The sequence below is a fragment of the Protopterus annectens genome, chromosome 4.part1, assembly GCF_019279795.1.
Source record: "Protopterus annectens isolate FY-2018-M chromosome 4.part1, PAN1.0, whole genome shotgun sequence".
Taxonomy (NCBI): domain Eukaryota; kingdom Metazoa; phylum Chordata; order Ceratodontiformes; family Protopteridae; genus Protopterus; species Protopterus annectens.
The window spans coordinates 605,491,415-605,512,651 of record NC_056734.1 but is presented as its reverse complement, the minus strand read 5'-3'; the positions used below and the strand labels follow the sequence as shown (position 1 = coordinate 605,512,651).

Sequence of the window (21,237 nt, the reverse complement as noted above, 5' to 3'; positions counted from 1 at the left end):
TAGCATTTAATGTTTTGAACAGTAGGGTTCCTAACTGAATCTAAGTAGTAGAGATTGATTTTGTTGTACTGTGATCTGCTGCCAGTGTATGTTTGAAAGGCAGATTGGTTTGTTCTTTATGAATTTTTTGAATACCAAAAATTCTACCTCTCTTTGGATTTTCCACACTCAGGTACTTGAAAAGTGTGTAATCAATGTAATTCTGATTTCAAAATCAAATAACACTAAATCAATTCTATTAAAACTCTTATCGCAGACAAATCAATTCACTCTCTTGTAACAACTCTCATTGTTTAGATGTTACGTGCATTTTGTAAATATAGGTGCTGTAATCCATAATTACCACTCTGTTACATTTATTTGCTTTCAAAAACCTAATTCTGCAATTCATGTAGGGTTTCTCTTTCTCGTGATGCTAAATTAAACCACCTACTTTTGTTATTGTTATATAAATCCTTTCTAATATTAGTCACATGCTTCTAAAACACATTTAAAATGATTAGCAAAGTTTGATTATGTGTACAATTACAAAATCGTATAGTGTTCAAAGTGAAATGATCAATATCATTTAACTGTATTGTAAATGTAGTTCAAGTGTAACATGTCTTAGATTATTTAATGTACTTACCAAATCAGTTTGTTAAGGAGTGCAACTAAAACCTTTTTTAAAATGCTGATGAGATATTTTGTAAACTTGGAAGCACTCATACTGAAAATTGGATAGTCAAAGCTTAGTTGTATCTTCTTCTGCCTGTGTTTTGGCCCCAACTCCCGTCTCTGCTATTTTGATTCAATTTTGTTGCTCGTATAATTTCTTGTTTAAAATTGTACATCAGACTGGATGGACAGTGTCTCTGTGATGGTAAATTCAGCATTCCGTTCATCTCATTGTATCTCTGCAGTCTTGATGTCACCTTTCAGAACTCCTCAAGTGATGGAAAATCCTGTTACGAAAAAGATGGAATGGACATGACTTTAGCAGCATGGGCACTATATCTATTAGCCTTAGATTTAAAATTATTACTAAATGGTCAAGACTTATTTGTCTTATTTGCGGTCCCATCCCTTATCAACTTTTTTCCTCTTCCTTTCAACAATAGTAGTAAAGTGTCAATTATACCATGACCCCCTATTAATATTCCAAAACGTGCATGCTGATTGGTCGCCCGGACTTTTTCCATTAGTATAAGTCTTTTTTAAAACACTGTCTCGCTATGTTAAAGGAGTTTAACATACCGAGACAGGTTTTAAAAAAGCAACGGAGATCTCCGTTGCTTTTTTTAAAGCTGTCTCGCTATGTTAAACTCCTTTAACATAGCGAGACAGTATGTAAAAAGCAACGGAGATCTTGCTTTCTCCGTTGCTTTTTTTTTAAACCTGTCTTGCTATGTTAAATGAGTTTAACATAGCGAAACAGTTTGTAAAAAGCAATGGAGATCTTGCTTTCTCCGTTGCTTTTTTTTTAAACCTGTCTCGCTATGTTAAATGAGTTTAACATAGCGAAACAGTTTGTAAAAAGCAACGGAGATCTTGCTTTCTTCGTTGCTTTTTTTAAAGCTGTCTCGCTATGTTAAACCCATTTATCATAGTGAAACAGTAAAAAGCAATGGAGATCTTGCTTTCTCCATTGCTTTTGCCCACAGCTCTGATGTACTGCGTAGGCATACGCATGCGCAGGACATCAGAACTGCCGCAGAATACCAGACAGCTGCGGAAGGGCAGCAAGGAGGCATTATACAATGCCATTATTTAAGAAAAGTAATTATTTTTTTTCTTAAATAATGTCATTGTATAATAGCAATAACCTACTTCTGGGTGTTGGTAATGCTGGATTTACCCACGGTTGTCTTTGTTTAACGTGGGTAAATCCAGCATTACCCACACCCAGGCGTGGGTTATTGCTATATTAACCTTTTGAAGGATTCCACTGTAGAAATTCAAACACTGTGCGAAAAAAATCATGGCTCCTAATAGCACTCTCTAAATCATTAATCTGTGTTTTTAAGTCACCAATCTTGCTTTGAGTTTGATTGAGTAATTTTAACACTTCTAACCCTATGCTGTTATACAGTGCTAAGAAGATTCTGTCAATCTGGTCATGTTCAGATAAACAGAAGTTGCTTGTGTGTAATGCTTTGCTCCAAATAAAACTTCTCACGCATCAGTAATTTGAAATTCAGTAATTTACTTTACAATTCTTTAATATTAGACTTACAATAAGCACTAGAATTGTCAGCATTGATGTATGTAGCTGCAGACAATGTACTAATGCTGGTAAAAGAATTACTTGACTGGTTCAGAAGCATATTGATGGATGAATGAGGTATATCAGCTAGTATGGTATAATTGTCAGTAATACCCAAATTATCAGAACTAAAATCCTGGGAGTTAACATTGACTTCAGGAGCAATCGCTGATATTTGATTTAAAACACTGTGAGCATGGAGTAACAGGGATGTGACATTTTGAGTAAGTCCCATTACATTAGACAGCATGGAGTGCACAGTTAAATCCAAAATTGAATCACTTGGTAAATAAATTTCTTGTGTATTTAGGTTCCCCATGGTTGAGCAAAACAGTTGTGATGAAGTTGTTATGAACGAGTAAAGAATGAAAGCGTTAAACTAATACTCAGGCTGTTGTGGATTTTCCGAGCATTTGATTTTAGTTTTGATGTTCTTATATGCTCTTTCAGGATATTGCAGTTTTTTCCACTGTGTCTTAGTCCATGCTGAGATTCAGAGATTACATCTACAACTTGGGTCCCTAATGGACTGAGTCCTGAGAGTCATGCATTATTATCTCTAAAAAAATGCATTATGGACTGAAAATGTGTACAGTACATTGGCAATAATGCAGTTTTCTCTATAGAAGTAGCAAAGATGATACTTTGGACTAATCCCTTACATATAAGCAAATAAAAACAGTATATCAGAGTTGCTAAATAGGTACTTTGATTACAAATTCTGGTTTACAGTTAGTTCTTGAATAGTTCTTTGTTGTGACTGACTTGCTAATGTTTTCCATAATGAAAGCTATTTTCATGTTTGTATGGATTTTCTCTGGATTCCTCATATACCTGTATCTATATCTAAATGCATATCTATATCTATGTGTGTGTATATTTATAGATAGATACACACACACACACACACACACACACACACACACACACACACACACACACACACACACACACACACACACACACATGCATGCACACACACACTCACTCACTTACCTATCTAGCTCACCTTCCTCATGTGTGCTAACTCTAACCCTAACTCTGCCACTAACTCCAGCCTGACACATTATCTTTACAAAAATACTTTTAGTAGGAGTATCACTAAAAAAAGACAGGTAAAGACAAAAGACACACACACACACGCGCACACACACACACACACACACACACACACACACACACACACACACACACACACACACACACACACACACAAAAATACACACACACACATCTCCTAGAACCATCACAGCTGATGATCCAACATTTGACATCTACTGATGTCTACAATGTCAACAGTCACCTCCTCAAGGAAAACTCACTGCACTTTATCAACAAAGTTAGCATTCAAAAAAGTGTATGGCAACTATTTGTGTATATCTATATTTATATCAATATCTATATATGTATGTGTGTATATGGTTCCCCTTCAGAACCTGAATGATCATAAGCTCGAAATTCATAAGCCTGAGACCAAAAGCCTGAAAACTCAAAAGCCTGAAAACTCAAAAGCCTGAAACTCAAAAGCCTGAAAACACAAAATACACATACTGACTTTAATGTGGCTTCGCTATTCTTAGCCCTGTGATGTAAGGTTACGAGTTGGGTTCAGGTAAGTGTGCGATTGCTTTTATGTTAGGGTTAGGGGCGGGTTAAGTGAGTTAGGGTTAGGGCGCAGGTTAGGCATGTGTGTGATAGTGACAGACATTAGGGTTAGGGGCGATTTAAGTGAGTTAGGGTTAAGGCGTGGGTTAGGTGAGTGTGCGATAGTGACAGACCTTAGGGTTAGGGTTTGGGTTAAGGTAAGTGGGTAGATAGTAGTGTCTTTGTACTGGCATATTACCATTATTTGTGTTTTCAGGCTTTTGAGTTTCAGGCTTTTGAGTTTTCAGGCTTTTGAGTTTTCAGGCTTTTGGTTTCAGGCTTATGAATTTCGAGCTTATGATCATTCAGGCTTCTGAAGGGGAACCGTGTATATATATATATATATATATATATATATATATATATATATATGCACATACATACATACATACATACATACATACATACATGCACACACAAAACACATCCACACATGCTCATTGCATTTACCCCTGTCACTGAAGCCATGTTAAGCTGGAAAAGACCCAAGAAGAACTGGTTCAGTTGTCTGATTAACAAAATAGTGCAGTCTAAATAAAAGATGAAAGACAAGCAGGACATATCTGTGCAGTGCTTGTAAGGATTGCTTACATTTGGTATTGCATTTATGTTGGATTGCTTTCTGCTTAGATGTACCCATGGCTGAAGCTTTTCAAAGCTTAGCAATTTACTTTTATTAACCTGAGAAGAGAAAATCATCTGTGCAAAGAATCCTACAAATCTACACAGGCAACTGAATCCTATTTATAATGTTAAAGCTCTTCTGAATGCAGTTAAACAAAACGCATCTTTTGAAGGACAATGCTAAATTATGTGGCATGCAATATGTCTACGGCTCAATTCTAAACAGTAATATAAGAACAAACAAAGAAAAATGTCATGTGGACTTTTATGAGCAAATGAGGAGATTAGAAAAGATTCTAGAGGTTACATCCTTATGAATGATACATCATTTTGTAATCAGTGATAATGTAATGAACTTAAAAGAGCACCTGCAGGTTGTCAGACTTCATTACACAGCTATGCCTTTTGCCTGCCGATCACGTAATTTAAAAATGCTGGGTATTTAAATGTCTTAATTCAATTAAAAATAAGCAGCAGTTTGATGCATGATGCAGAACACTATATGATACCCAAGGTTGTGCTATTACAGATGTACCTATAATCTCTCCGTCTTGCATTCTGAAACTCTTGCTGAGATTTATAATTATCTCATGCTGATATGTATATATATATATATATATATATATATATATATATATATATATATATATATATATATATATATATATATATAAAATATATATTATATATAGATATAGATATATAGATAGCTATAGGTATAGATACGCATTCATAAAACTCATCAAACCCTTTTCTTGGTCAGTAAACTAAACTAAAAAGCCAACCTTTTGCACATCAAGAACTCCTGTGTGCAACAAATAATGCTGATGCCCTGTGAGCTGTTGAAGACTGAGCTCTAGTTTTGCAAACAGTGAAAGTTTCACAAGTCATTTGTATTAATTTTGTCAGATATTCTGCATTGGGCAGTGTTTGGTTTTAGCAATGAGCAGGTAGGAGTGAAGACGAGCCTATAAAAAGTAATCTCCTTTTCCATCCAATGAAAACTGCCGCTCACGGTAACTGTATGTTGTAACTTAATTTTTGCATTTTTTATGTCTGTTAAATCAATTTTGTAGTGTCTGTGCTGAAAGTAATGTTTTCAAATAAATAAGTATGTGGCACGTGTCTGAGTACTTGGTGGTGCTTTGTTTTAATTGTCTTATATCTGCTTATTTTTGCCCTATATATGTCTGGCAGTTAGTGTAGAGGATGAAAACTCTAAGATATATCTCTCACCTGTTCCTGATTTTGCTTCATATTTTTTGACCTGCCTTTCATAAAATGTTCGATTTTTTGATGAATTGCTAAGGATTACAGTCAGTCAATAATGGCAGACATTAGAGTTTCATACTTTTTTTTTGCTCAGAAAATGCAGGTCAATACAAAACTTGTTAACTTTTTTAAGTGAATTGGAGTCATATTTAAAAACTGTCCCTGTTTTAGGGCCTTTGTGCTGCATTATTATTTTTTAAATGTCTTTATTAAACATGGCATTTTTAAAAAGTGACATAAGTACACATACAAGAATAGAAAATAAAATTGTAATAGCACTTAGTTTATTTTCATACAACGTACATATATCTATTCATCCACAATAATGTTTTCCCATGTTTACTGTTGAGGCTAGGGTTTCACTTCAACAGTGGCAATCATCTAGAGCCAAAGTTCAAACCACCTGGGGGGGGGGGGGTAGCTGTTTTTTTAACCATTTTCATTCAGTCCAACATTTCATAAATTGCTCAATTCCTGCCTTTCTTTAAACTTCACACCTCCTTCTGACCCTTATTTTACATCTGTTGTTCACGCAAATTCCATTTATTTCTAGTAATTTTTTCCTTTCCTTTTCTAAAGATAACATTTCCACTTCTTTTATCTTCTTTACAATATTCATTGCATCAGTTACAGTTGGTTTAGATTCTAATTTCCTTTGCCTAGCAATTGCTTTTTGGCTGGCTGATTTGTTGCCCAGTTTCCCATTTTGTGTCCCTCATCACTAGGTTAAAGGGATAAGGTGCAAAAAAAAAGAAATTTATTTTCCAGTCTGATGCTCCACCCTCCTTCTCTCATAATGAGGAGTGTCAGGTCTACAAGAAAAAAAAAAGCCTATTACACCCCCCTAACACATTGCACCCTAGCTATGTTACTGCTTTTGTTGTCAGTTAATAGCATTATATTTAATTCCTTACTATGTCTAGGCAATTCAAATCCCATGCCCAAGCTCAAAAAAATAATTTCTTTAGCTACAACCTTTCTCCCCCAACATTTCTAGCAAAGTACTCTGTATGGTACTTTTAAAATCTGCTAACTCATTAAATTACCAAAACAAATGTTCCCATTTACATCTCTCTTTCCCAATCCCGTCACACTTCCAGCATTTGGATTTGTCTAGAACTCTTGAGTAAAGAGGTTGAAGGGTATGCTCTGAGGTAGTCAAGGACACAAGATGTGCTTCCTTCTACCTCCTTTTGCTTGCAGTTGGACTCTGACCAAGTCATTTAATCACACACTGCTTCTAGGTTGTTCTGGTTGAAAACTTGTGTCTAGTGCACTTACCCAGATAGTAAATGAATAAAAAAATAAATAAATCTAAGAGATGATGGTTATATGGCAACTGCTCATTATCAGCAGGCAGCTGGCTGTAGTTTATATGGAACCTTCTAGAAAAGGCACAATGCAGACAATATAACTAGTGAATTGTTTACTTCTAACATAAAAGTGTAATGGGATCTGAGCAATAAAATAGGATGGATGGGATAATGATTTCATATGTCTGAATCTCATTACCTGCACTTATATACTAGGTAGCCAAACCACTTTAGCACTAGAATTAAGCAGTTATGCTTAAATGATCTCACTGGACAAGTAAGGCTAAATCATATAAAGAGTGGAACATCTACAATGGAACCACATAGCATGGCCATTTTTAAGACATTGCTCAAGGTTTTCTTTAGAGGTTTTGGGCCTTATTGTCCTTTGCTATGAGATAGTATTGCAGTTTTTATGAACTACAAAGTTATAACATTACTTCATAGGAGAGCAAACTAAATAGTATTGCATTTCTATACTAGTGCATAAAGCTTTTAAGCTTTATGAATCCTAGTTATATTTGCAAACCAGGTAGGCCTACAAGGACCAGAGATTTCTTTTTAAGGGACATCCCACAAGCATAAATAAGTGACTGGCTTGGAGTTTCACAGTATGGAAGCAGGAAGTGTTGGAATTCATACCCAGGTCTTCAGCATACAAATTCAGAAATGTAACCAACGTGGAGATTGTACACTGATTTGGAAAATAGGCATAATGGTAACAAGGTGCATAGATACTGGAAAAAAGTTTATAAGAAAGCAAGACAGACTCAGACATAATGCCTGGGATAGGAATAGTTCCATTTTGAATTTCTGACAGTATTGGGGGAAAAGATGATATCAGTAAATGATGCTCTTAAGTGAAAGCAATAAGCAATAAGCAAAACCAAAAAAAAAAGAATCCAGGATTTATTATAAAAACAATAAATGGAACCAAGCAGAGCATAAGAAGTGAGGTAAGGATGAGTGAAGATAAAAAAAGTTATAGAAATTATGAACAGGGGAAGTAAAGATTTTTCAGACATGCAAGTCAGAGGAGTATCAGAAATAAGGGTGTGAACCAAGCAGATAGAGACCAAAATAGGCACTATAGATAAAGTCCCTTATGGCTGTTGTATGCTACTGCAGTATGTGCAAGGAAAAAAGACCTTGAGTCAACAGTTTGTCAGTGTACTTCATAAACATTACCTGAAACCGTTCTTCAAATAGTCTAAAGTTTTTTTTTTTTTTGTAGTGTTGCAGGTTTACTCTGCCATGTAATTATTCTGACAGTGTGAAACTATGTTGGAAACTAAATGACGGAACAGAGATGGATGCTGTCATAGCAATAACACCAGTCTACTTCAATGATCTCTTTTGGAGTTTTCGCCAGAATCAGAAATGATGTGTTGTGATTACTAAGAATTCCTTTAAAGTGATAAAGACCTCCTCAACATTCTTTGTGATATTTATGGAATTTCTTCTGCTTAGTTTACTTGTAGCTTCCATGTAGTGTAAGAATGTAGCTTTAAACCAACTATACTCACCTGGCTTAGAACACAGAATTTAGAAGTGGTCTATAATTACAGTATAGGAAATAAAGGGTTAAGACCATTCTGGATGAATCAGGTAGAAAAAAGTTAAAAAAAAAAAGTTGCAGTGGAAGGAATTTGACAGCCTATTTGCAACAGATAAAATGTGACTTTGAAATAAATTTTTATTAAGATAGAGACAGCATTGCTGCAAAAGATTAGTTTATGGTACAACATGGAAAGCTGTGAAAATTATCCAGTATTTGGATGGTTGCCAAACATTTTGACAGTAGACAAATAGCCATCATGTGGTTTTGAAAATTATTGTCACAAGGATTAGTGGGATGACACCTTATCTGAACGTTCTGCAAAAGTGCTGAGAATTCAAAATAAAAGCTTAGAAAATTGTACACAGGTAGATAAAGCAATTTAAAAAATATTAATGACATTGTATATAATTTTAATGAAGGCCAGCTTTGATCTGATACTAAAGTATGTGGTATTACATATTTTACTCACCATAAAAGTGAAAATCTATAATTTAAGTAGTGCATAACTAACATATAGCTGAAACTGAGTGGAACTTGATTATGATATTACTTACACATTTCTATAGGCTATATAAATCTATTGGGTCCATCATGATGTTTGTGAGGTAGAATCCTGAGTGCATTGGTCCTGAAATTAGACAAAAATGTTGATTTCTTTGTTTCAGTGTGGGTTGATACTACTCAGAGAAAACAAACAATACTCACAAATCAAAAAAAAAAAAAAAAAACTGAAAGAAAGAAAATTGACTGCACACAAATGCAACTCGCAGAACTGTCAAGCCTGATAATCTGCCACTTACACACATCCGTAGTGCTAGCAAAAATGCCCAACAGGGTGTGTGTTACTGTGTAAATAATGCCCACCCAGGGGTGTTCTGTGGCCCAATACCACAAGTGGAGCACATCTACAACCCTGGAAAGGTGTTTTTTTCACAGTAACACACACCCTGGAGGCAGTATTAAGCTTGGAGAATGGGCTATGATTTTGCATTTTTATTAATACATATATATATATATATATATATATATATATATATATATATATATATATATCTGGTATGTATTTAATATTTTTGCTGTAAAATACTTCCTCCGCCTTTTGCTTCAAACTTAGTGTGTAGTATATGTAAATGTTGTTGGAGTAAGTTTTTTTCATCCAAAATATAAGCTTGGTAATTATTTAATGTCCAGATATACTCTTTTGCACACATACCCCCACACACATACATACACACACACATTTAGAAGCAATGCTGTAAAAATACACAATTAAACTTAATAATGCCAGGCATTACAGGTTTTTACCTCCATACCTCTCAACTGTCCAGATTTCCAAAGAATGTCCAGATGTTTACCTACTTTTTATTTTGGGTTTGTTCCTCATAAAATATGTGGTTTACTGGCTATTTGTTCGTGTTGAAATCACTAAATAATGACATTCATTTAAGTTTCAGACTTTATTTCCTTCAGAAAAATGCATGCTTAACAAATCTTGTTATTCTAGCAACTTTCTAAGTTTATAAGAACAATATTTAAAATCTGTTCCTATTTGAGAGCCTTCACCCATTATTTTAGGCTTTATTCAGATATACAAATTTAAAAGGTATGCAGATCTCTTAGCGGCTTGATCACACAATCTCTATCTCTCTCTTACACACACACACACACACACACACACACACACACACACACACACACACACAAACGATTTTTCTTTTTTTTTAAATAAGTAGTTCCTTTTATTTTACACTCGCGAACATAAAATAATGGCTTGGTCAATCTCACTCTCACTTTCCTGCATGCATGCACTCAAATGCACTTTTCTTTTTTTATAAACATTTTCTATTTATTTTAATTTTACATTCAGTAAATAGCAAAAGCTCTGCTTAACAAGCATAAAATAATGACTACCATTAGCTTTCCTTACTGCCTGAGGTTCATGGTACCTTAATATGCTGCCATGAAGCATTGTACTCATTTGTCAGCAGCCATTACCTGTATATTAACATGCTGCTGGAGAATGTTCGTTCTCCAATCAGGGTGCCAATGTATGGTTTACCCATTCCCTAATGCTACATAACATTAACACTGTAATTATTTTTATATTATTTATCTATCTATCTGTCTGTCTAGCTACCTATTCTTTCTTTGTTGATGAGGTTAGTCCCATTAGGCTAGTTGCCTCTTTTCAGGGAAGAGGTGGTATTTATACTTCTTTTTCTTTTGGCTGTTCCCATTAGGGGTCACCACAGTGGATCATCTGTTTCCATTTCTTCCTGTCCTCTGCATCTTGCTGTATCACACCAACTGCCTGCATGTCCTCTCTCACCACTTCCATAAATCTTATTTTAGGCCTTCATCTTTTCCTCTTACCTGACAGCTCCACCCTTAGCATTCTTTTCCCAATATACACAGCATCCCTCCTCAGCATATGTCCAAACCAACACAATCTCACCTCTCTGGCTTTGTCTCCAAACCATCCAAACTTGGCTGACCCTCTAATATACTGATTCCTAATCCTGTCCATCCTTGTCACACGCAGTGCAAATCTTAACATCTTTAACTCTGCCACGTCAAGCTCTGACACCTGCCTTTTTGTCAATGCCACCGTGTCCAACCCATACAACATAGCTAGTCTCACTACCCTCTTGTAGACCTTCCCTTTCACTCTTACTGGTACCCATCTTTCACAAATCACTCTTAACACTCTTCTCCACCCACTCCACCCTGCCTGCACTCTCTTCTTCACCTCTCTTCCACACTCACCATTACTCTGAACTGTTGATCCCAAGTACTTAAACTCATCCACCTTCGCCACCTCTACTCCCTGCATCCTCACCATTCCTCTATCCTCCCTCTCATTTACACACATATATTCTGTCTTAGTCCTGCTGACCTTCATTCTTCTCCTCTCTAGAGCACATCTCCACCTCTCCAGGGTCTCCTGAATCTGTTCCCTACTGTCACTAGAGATAACAATGTAATCGGCAAACATCATAGTCCACAGGGACTCCTGTCTGATGTTGTCTGTCAACCTGTCCATTACCATTGCAAATAAGAAAGGGCTCAGAGCTGATCCTTAATGTAATCCCACCTCCACCTTAAATGCATCCGTCACTCCTACTGCAGATGTCACCACTGTCTCACTACCTTCTTACATATCCTGTACCACTCTTGCATACTTCTCTGCCTCTACTGACTTCCTCATACAATAACACAACTCCTCTGTAGGCACCCTGTCATATGCTTTCTCTAAGTCCACAAAGACACAATGCAACTCTGCCTGACCTTCTCTATATTTCTCCATTCCATCAACACTCTCAGAGCAAACATTGCATCTGTAGTGTTCTATCCCAGCATGAAACCATACTGCTGCTCATTAATCATCACCTCACTTCGTAACCTAGCTTCTACTACTCTTTCCCATAACTTCATGCTGTGACTGATCCGTTTATCCCTCTGTAGTTACTACAAATCTGCACATCGCACTTATTCTTAAAAATCAGTACCAAAACACTTCATCTCCACTCCTCAGGCATCCTCTCACTTTCCAAGATTTCATTAAACAATCTGATTAAAAACTCCACTGTTATCTGTCCTAAACACCTCCATCCTTCCACAGATATGCCATCTGGGCCAACAGCCTTTCCATTCTTCATCCTCTTCATAGCTGTTCTTGCCTCCTCCTTGCTGATCCACTGCACTTCCTGATTGACTATCCCCACATCATCCAACCTTCTCTCACTCTCTCATTCTCATCAGCCCTTCAAAGTACTCTTTCCATCTGCACAACACACTGTCCTCGCTCATGAGTACATTTCCCTCATTATCCTTTATCACCCTTACCTGCTGTACATCTTTTCCAGCTTGGTCCATCTGTCTAGACAATCAGTACAGGTCCTTTTCTCCCTCCTTTGTGTCCATCCTTTCATACAACTCTCTATATGCGTTATCCTTAGCCTTTGCCACCTTTCTCTTCACAATACGGCTCATCTCCTTGTACTCCTGTCATCTTTCTTCATCTCTCTGACAATCCCACTTCTTCACCAACCTCTTTCTCTGTATACTCTCCTGTACTTCCTCATTCCACCACCAGGTCTTCTTGTCCTATTTATTCTGTACAGATATCACACCAAGCACCTTTCTAGCTGTCTCCCTTATCAGCTCTGCTTTAGTTACCCAGCTATTGGGTAACTCTTCACTGCCACCACTGCCTCTTAACTGTTCCCTGAACTCCACCTCACAATCACAGTTTTTCAACTTCCACCATTTAATCCTTGACACTGCCCTCACACTCCCTCTTGTCTTCTTGATCACCGTCATCCTACAGACCACCATCCTGTGCTGCCTAATTACGCTTTCCCCTGTCACCACTTTACAGTTTCCAATCTCCTTCAAAGTGGTTGTCCTGCATAAGATATCATCACCTGCACCTGTGTGCATCTTCCTCCACTCTTGTACATCACACTGTGTTCCTCTCTCTTCTTAAAATACATATTCACCACAGTCATGTCCATCCTTTTCACAAAATCCACTACCATCTGACCTTCTGTATTCCTTTGCTTAACACCATACCTACCCATCACTTCCTCATCCCCTCTGTTCCCTTCACCAACATGCCCATTGAAATCTGCTCCAATCACCACTCTCTCACCATTAGATACACTTCATCCAACTCACTCCAAAATGTTTCTTTCTCATCTGTTGCACACCTAACTTGTGGAGCATATGCACTAACAACATTCATCATCACATCATAAATTTCCAGCTTCAGAAGCATCATCTATCAGACACTCTTTTCACCTCCAAACACTCTTGACATACTGTTCCTTCAGGATAACCCCTACCCCATTTCTCCTCCCATCCACACCATGGTAGAACAATTTGAACCTGGCCTCCGATACACCTGGCCTTACTCTCCTTCCATCTAGTCTCTTGCACGCATGATATATCAACCTTCCTTCTCTTCATCATATCAGGTAGCTCTCTTCCTACATCAGTCATACTACCAACATTCTAAGTTCCTACCCTTACTACCACACTCCTAACCTTCCTCCTCACTTCCTGTCTTTCCCCTCTTCTTCTCCTTCAACCAACAGCAGCCCAATTTCCACCAACACCCTGTTGGCTAACAGACCGGTGATGGTCGTTGTTAACCCAGGCCTTGACCGATCTGGTATGGAAATTTGTATTGTTGTCTGCATATGTCATTTGGTAAAGGTTTTGCACCAGATGCCCTTCCTGATGTAACCCTCCCCATTTATCTGGGCTTGAGACTGGCCCGAAGAAATGCAGTGGCTTGTGCATCCCCAGTGGCTGGGTTCATCCCCAGTGGCTGTTTTGGCCATGGCATTGGGAAACTTTCCCCAACTCCTTTTGATAGGTGCCATGTGATTTTTTACATCCAATACCTAAATTAAAACTACCTTTCAGAACAACTGACTACCATCCCATAACCAATATATCCCCACAGCAAAATCTTAGAAAAGATCATCTATAAGTAATTATATGACCATAAACAAATATGCAATTCTTTCTTCATCATCGCTTTTGTTATAGGTTTAGTACTGTCACAGCCATCTATCAAGTAATTAACAGTAACAAACAGAATTTACCTTAACTTTGAAAAGGGTTACTACATAGACTATCTGTTCATAGACCTTCAGTAAACATCTGAGACAGCAGGTCACAACTGCCCACTAGAATACCTGTACTGAATAGATTACACCACAGCCACATGGCTTCTGAACTTATTCTGTTATGTTCAGCTGCCTCAATAAACCATTTGGAAAGACAAACTCCCAACAAGGCTTTCAAACAGTATGGAACTGGACATGCACTAAAGATTAATAGCAAACTGCTTTAAAACAGCCGTAATGCCCTTTGTAGCCCGTGACCCCATCAACACAAGATTGCAACATCATTATAAAAAGTAACCAAAGATAAACCATCCCTCATGTTATCATATAAAGATACCCGAGATTCTAGTTTGGTCAATACCTGAATTTCAATCACCACACATATGACGTATTTAACAGTGTTCATCCTATATAAAAATGTCCACCTTCTTACTAACCTCCTTGCATATGAAGTCAGAAGATGCATAGGTTAATACTGAGTATTGCAGAAAAGAACATGTTATTCCTATAATCATACTATACTCACTGGCAATGCTAAAATCCTTCAGTTCACAGTAAGTACAACATGTGGGCTCATCCATATGTCCAGCAATAGCGAGCAGAAGGGATATGCAGTTTCCACGCAGACGGTACCCTAGAGAAGGACTGAACTAGGAGACCAAGCACTATGAGGAGGCGATACAGTTATTTCATGGTGCCACCCTACCTCAGTGTTATTCGCTTTGCAACCCAAAAGCATTTTTTTGTGGGTTTGTATTGGTTTAACTATAGCATTTGATCAGATTGTTACTGGTCTCTGTACTTTTTTTTAATTTTTTTTATCTTTATTTTTTCTACTGTAGTTTTGTTGTGTATCTGCTAGTGTTTATTTCAGAGATCATCACATTGTCCAAAAGATGTATCTGTTTTAGTGCAAAACTTGCTCATAAAACTTAAATAAACTAGATTCTGACTACAGTTTTTCTTATATGCTCATTTATTTCTGTTATATCACTGGATAGTGATATATGTTTTTGAAGTGTTTTTGACTGACTCATCTCATAACTTGCCATTGTCCCTGTGCACCCATGTTACTTGCACACCAAATCATGGTTTGAAAACTGGCTTCCCAACAAAGGATCAAAGCATAGTTCTTTGGACCGATACCTGAGTGAACAGAAGACATTGATTTACATTTTCAGTGACCCTTCAAGTCAGAGGCATCTGAACATTGACACAAGCATACCTAAGTGACAAATTGTTCATAGGTTCATGTCATAGGTTTTATACTCAGGCTCTGCCCCCCGGGCATCTGTCACTAAAAGGCACTATGGGGGTGGCAAGAGCCTTTGCCAATATCCGGAATCCCAGGGGGTGATATGTGTGTCCCCCCTACAGTGGCATCTGGTTTCCATGTCATCATCCCAGGCAGACCAGATAGATGATCCCCTTTGACACCCAATTGTACCAGTGTTTAATTGTTGAAGCTGATCTATCTCTCTATTGTGGCATCACTGGCGGATCCGGCCAGGCAGCTTACTGTGACCTTCTCCCTACCTCAGCTGGAGAATCAGTGTGAGCATGTGTGGAGCGCCTGGATCATGACAAGTGTGTCTCATGGCATTGTGTTTGGCCTTAAGGGCTGTGACTTGGACTGCAATGGACACCTGAGGGTCTATGTTGCAGGTGTTGTTGTCTGGTGAGGTGTTGTTTGTTTGGGTGGTTTGGTGGGTGGCCTCGCTTTGGTGGTGTTTTTTTTGATCAGAGCCCGAAAGTATGTCTTGTGTGTTTGGTTGTATTTTTTGAGGTAGTGATGGATGGTTGTATGGGTGGGTCTATAGACTGGCTGGTAGTGTGTGTGGTAACCTGGACTGCCTCCTGCCAGTGCTGTGTTCCGGTGTTGAGAGAGCTCCAGCCTAGTTGCAGTTGCATCTCTCTGCATTGTATTTTGTTTTTTGTGGAGGAGGGGGAGGTCTGTTGGGCATGAGGCAATCTGTAACATTGCCCTTGGGGCTCCAGTTCACCAGCTGAGAGCTGAGAGCAACCGACACTAGCAACTGATCATGCTAGAAGGGAAAGGATAGACAAAAAAAAGAAAAAAAGATTGGGGGAGGGTTGGGGGTGGAAGAAATGGGGGCCACTTTTGGAAGGAGTGCCGTATCACAAAGAGGCCGCATCAAGTAGAGCAAGTGCTAGAGCAAGTGCTAGGTTTAACAGATAGAGGAATAGTCACTTACTTTCAAGTGAGACAGGATTTTTAGTTATAGTATAAGTCGATTAGATCAGTAGTATAGTTCTGGTAGCGAAAAGGAGTGGACTTGCAGTGTGAAACAGAAGTACACAGTTGCAGCCAATGGCTGCTAGTGTTCCAGAAAGGCGCAGTCCTTATTGTAAAGGGTCCACGGTTCAGGTCTGCTTGTGTATGGTTTCACTTGTATTATACCTTGCAGGCTCATTTGATAACATAATTGCATTTCCTTCATTGCTTATTCTTTGTTTTTTCATCAGTGTGTTTCTTTCTAACATTGCTTTTTTTATTTCTTATCTACACCCTTCTTTAAATATTTATAACGTTTACTTAGTACATATTTATTACATTTACTTATCAATTACATATTTCTTTCTTTATGTATGCACTTTTATTTATTTACTTATTTCCTTTTGTCTGCACTGTATTGCAGTGCCTTGGGACTAATGACCTGGGATAACACTGTCATGTGTTAGTCCACTTGCAGGGTCACTTAACCTGTCATGTTTGTTGGTCAAAGTGTAAATTGAAGAAGTATACCTCAGTCATTCCTTAGGTACTCTTTAAAACTGACAGTGATTCAGGTCTGTTTCTGATCTGAGGTCAGCGATGTTGTTAAGTGGGATTGCCATACCAGTGAGCTCTCTTTTTGTGTAAGAGTTATGCAGTTTGTTTAATGCAGCTGGAAGGGATGTTAAAAGGTGAACTGAACAAAAAGGAATGGAAAAAATAACTGGTGAATGTCTATTACTGAGGTGTTTTGTGTGTAATGAATGATAAATTGGAATGTTTGCACTGCAGAAGTACTGTAGATTTTAGCAAGGTAATCCTAAAGAAGATCTGCAGACCCCTTTAGCTGCATTCAGCTGAGTTTATTGATATTAACAGCAGCTCATATCAGGAGCTTGTTACACTTAAAACATTTTATTGAAAGAACAGTTCACTGAGATTTTCTGGACAGAGAGTGGCTTGTCCACCCATACACAAGGAGACCCAGTCTCTCTCCCTTCCATTAATTATAGCCTGATCTCAGGTCATAAGAGCTCAGGGTAGGTTATATTTCTCTAAGGTGTATTATTTGGATACCAAACTAATCCCCTTGTATATTTCTGTGAATTGTGTTTTGCTGAGTAGTGTAGTGATAACTAAATGTGCTCACCTCAACTCAAAGCTGACTGGAATTAGTGATGGTAGGAGGTTGTGATAGCTCTGCTGAGGTTTGTTGAGAAAAAAAAGCTGTACAATTCAAATAAGTGCTCATACTACAGGTTGATAATTGCATATGCAAGAGTCTGGACTTGCACAGGTAAAAGAGCAACAAGCAGGAATGAGTCAGGCTGCTATTTTACAATGTGGTTATGGTCATGGATTGTGGTCATTTTCAAGAAAAGGCTTTCATACTTTCACTGCTGATCCTATTATATTCTCTATGCTTATGTTGTTGTTTTTTTTTTTCTTTTTTAGGTGTAGCAGAACAGTTTGCCATCGCTGAAGCCAAGCTGCGTGCATGGTCATCAATAGATGGTGATGACTCCAATGACGATTCCTATGATGAAGACTTCCTCTTAGCCAATGACTCCACCCAACCAGCCGGTACCTATGCACTTTTTTTAAAAGGCTCTCATGGTTCATGTAATGTTTCTGCACACATGCCAAACTTCTGCTCTAAGGAACTGTTTTTGGTAAATGCACTTTCCCAGTGAGACAGCTATAGTACTTCTGTATCTCCTTTAGTTATTGTCCACCTGAAGTAATTAAGCATAACTGGGTATGTTTACTGAAAAGGCAAATAAATAACAAAGAAAAGTTAAAGGGAAACATATGGGAACAGGCTGAAAGAACAAGGCATATTTTACAGACTGACACCACATCCTGGACTGCATTTTTCTGTTTGAAAATGGATTTGTTTGGTTTAGTAATTATATTTTATTATTTCAAAAACTAAAACAATACAGATTATAAAATTATTACTTTTCAACCATGGCACGTTTAATTATTTATTTATCAAATTTGAAATTCAACTTTTTGAGAATATTTATTTGAGGTCATATGTGTGCTTCAGTCATGATCTCAGCAATGGATTACAAACATTTCAGTTAGCCATGTATTTCTATTAAAAAGCATCTTATTTTTATTTAGTATGTTTTGTAGTAGTATCCATGAACATTTTACACTTGTAACATAATGAAGGCGGTTTGCATCTACAAATATATATCTCTGCATTTTAAATTGCTATGGGTAGAAATGCATTGGAAGCAAGACATGTCCTTTCAGCAATCACCTTGCTATAATGCATGTTGTTGAGCCCAGCATAGATTGCACAAAGCTTTAGTATGTCTGTGTTATCTGGCTGTAGAATCAGGCACTTGCTTTGCTTTCCTGCTATATTATATTACTGAATTTTGCAGCTTGACAGTTTGTCTCAATTAACATTTTTGTGTTCATGTTTTAGATGTTGCAGTACAACGGCCATCTGCAAATTACCTGACTGATTTCCTTCACAGTCACCTGTGCCAACTAACTGTGAGACAGAGTTCATGTGAACAGGAAAGTGACTCCTCCCAGACTGTCTCTCCAGAGACAATTTGTTCCAGTCTCTGCAGCCTGGAAGATCACCCACTTCTTAAGGAGCTGGGACCCCCAAGTGAGCTTGCTGCAAAACTGTTTGGCTCTGGCCCTTTGGCCAGACAGTTGATCTCCAAGTTACAGCTAGGTGGAGAAAGTGCCTTTAGAAATCTTGGACAGCTAATCTGTGAAGACTCTTCTTACTCTGTATCATACACAGAGTCATGTTTCTCTCCAGAAGAAGATGACCTTCCCTGTAAGGATTATCAAACAGTGTGTGCTGAGCAGGAGGTTGGTTATGAAGGGAGGAGAAAAGTTTCTGATGTTGCATCTTCTGGAATAGTGTCTTTGGAAGAAAATGAAGAGGAGGAAGAAGAGGAAGCTGAAGTGGAATGATCTCATTGTGAAACCATGGCATGCTTCACTCTTAACCCCTCCCTCATTGGTATTTGTTCTTGAGGCATCCGACCTGCATCGTGTTCTGTTGGGGCTGGCTAATGCAGACCTCTGCACCACCATTGCCTGAGGTTCGGTGCAGAGGGTCCTGGTGCATCACAGGTTTTATTGCATGACCTATTAAGTGCAGATTGGAGTAGTTTGCTGAAATGTTCTGAGCATGGTTTTGTCTGTCCAGCTTTTGAGAACATGTGATGAAACCCCTGGACATAGATTTTGTTCTGAAAACAGACAAAGAACCCTTCCTTTCATACTGGCATGGCTTGAGTGCAGATTAAAAGGCCAAACTGATAATCATAACTGAAATTTGAACAAATATTCAACTGCTGGAATGTTTTTAAACTGACACATCCTGTCTTTTTAAAATATTTCACATTGCAAAAAATGTTCTATGCTTTTATTGTACTAGTTTTATACCATTCAGCATATTATTATATCCTAATACAAGAAATCGTTTTTGAAGTTCTTATATGAAGATGTCCAGGTGTCAGAGAGACAGCAGTCTTTTAAAACCCCTCACCTGATGTAAACTTACTTCTTGGAGAAGATAGCTTTCACTGATGCAGTAAAGCAGCAGTGCATTACCTTTAAACATTTTCTATATTTTTGTATCTGTGTCTCCATTTTGTGCTCCTTTGCTGTCTTGTGGTTGCACGGGCTTTTAATTGCTGTTGCAGTAAAGCATTTTCTTTTTTTTTTTTTAATTTCAGGGGTTGTATTTCTTTTTCTTCTTTGCTGGTATCTCTGTGTGGTTTGGCTTACATATGAAAATGATGTGATTTTTTTTCACTGTTCAAGAGCTGGTCCTTGTCTTGCAAACTTAGAGGAAGATTATACAAATATTTTACAATATTTCACTGGTTATGTGACCAGTAATCTCTTCCTGAATCAGAAGTAGAAAGAACAGGCAAGTTACAATAGATGTTTCTGCTTTTATATTTATAGATATATGTCAAATGGATTGTCACTAAGATGGCAAGAAGAGGACACATTCCTGGGAAAATGTAGTCTTGGCAGACACAAATTTATACTTCACAATACTTAAAGACAAACAGAATGCCATGTCATTCCAGTCACTTAAAATGATGATTGCTGTTCTGTCCCCTTTATCTTACTGTACAGATTTACAGAGTTACAAATACCGCAAGTTAGGAGTAAAACTCTTTGTTATGCAAGCTGTATACAGTTGTCTAACATGACTGTTGCTTTGTTGTGGAAGGTTAGCAACAGCTTAGCTCTTACCAGGAGAAAGGTAGCATCTGCAAGCAGGAAAACATTGGAAAGAAGTATTTCGCTTCTAAATGACTGAAATGTTTTCTGACTCGTGTGCAACAGAATGTATATCCCTGCTTAGAGCAGTTTGCAAAAAAGGACAAAATACATACATCCACCAGCATTTCACTCTTATGCTTTGAAGAAGAAGGAAAGGTTTTCTTTTTTTAATAAATCACCTTGTGTGTGTCTAACCATCCAGTTTTCCTTCCATGTTATCTTTACTTTATTTACAGGAGCAGTGTTTCTTCACTGAGAGATTATCACTTAGAATCATGCATGCCAAGATGATTGCATGTATGTTTTGCATCTACACTGCAGAGTCAGCATTTTCTGATGCACAGTTATCAAAAATATATCACTTACAAGTGGCTGCAGAACCGTCTCACAACTGAGGAAGACATACACAGGAGAAAGAA

The 21,237-nt window shown here is 37.7% G+C and overlaps 1 protein-coding gene across 2 annotated transcripts in view; it reads left to right on the top strand.

The window, feature by feature from the left end:
- Positions 1-21,015, top strand: part of FAM131A (family with sequence similarity 131 member A) — a 755,511-nt gene extending 734,496 nt beyond the window's left edge. For both annotated transcript variants that reach the window (XM_044070408.1, XM_044070409.1), the window contains 2 exons: positions 17,990-18,118; positions 18,978-21,015. In XM_044070408.1, coding sequence (XP_043926343.1) covers positions 17,990-18,118; positions 18,978-19,486 — 638 coding nt within the window. In that variant the 3' untranslated portion in view covers positions 19,487-21,015. The remainder of the gene's footprint in view (positions 1-17,989; positions 18,119-18,977) is intronic.
- The last annotated feature ends 222 nt before the right edge of the window (positions 21,016-21,237 follow it).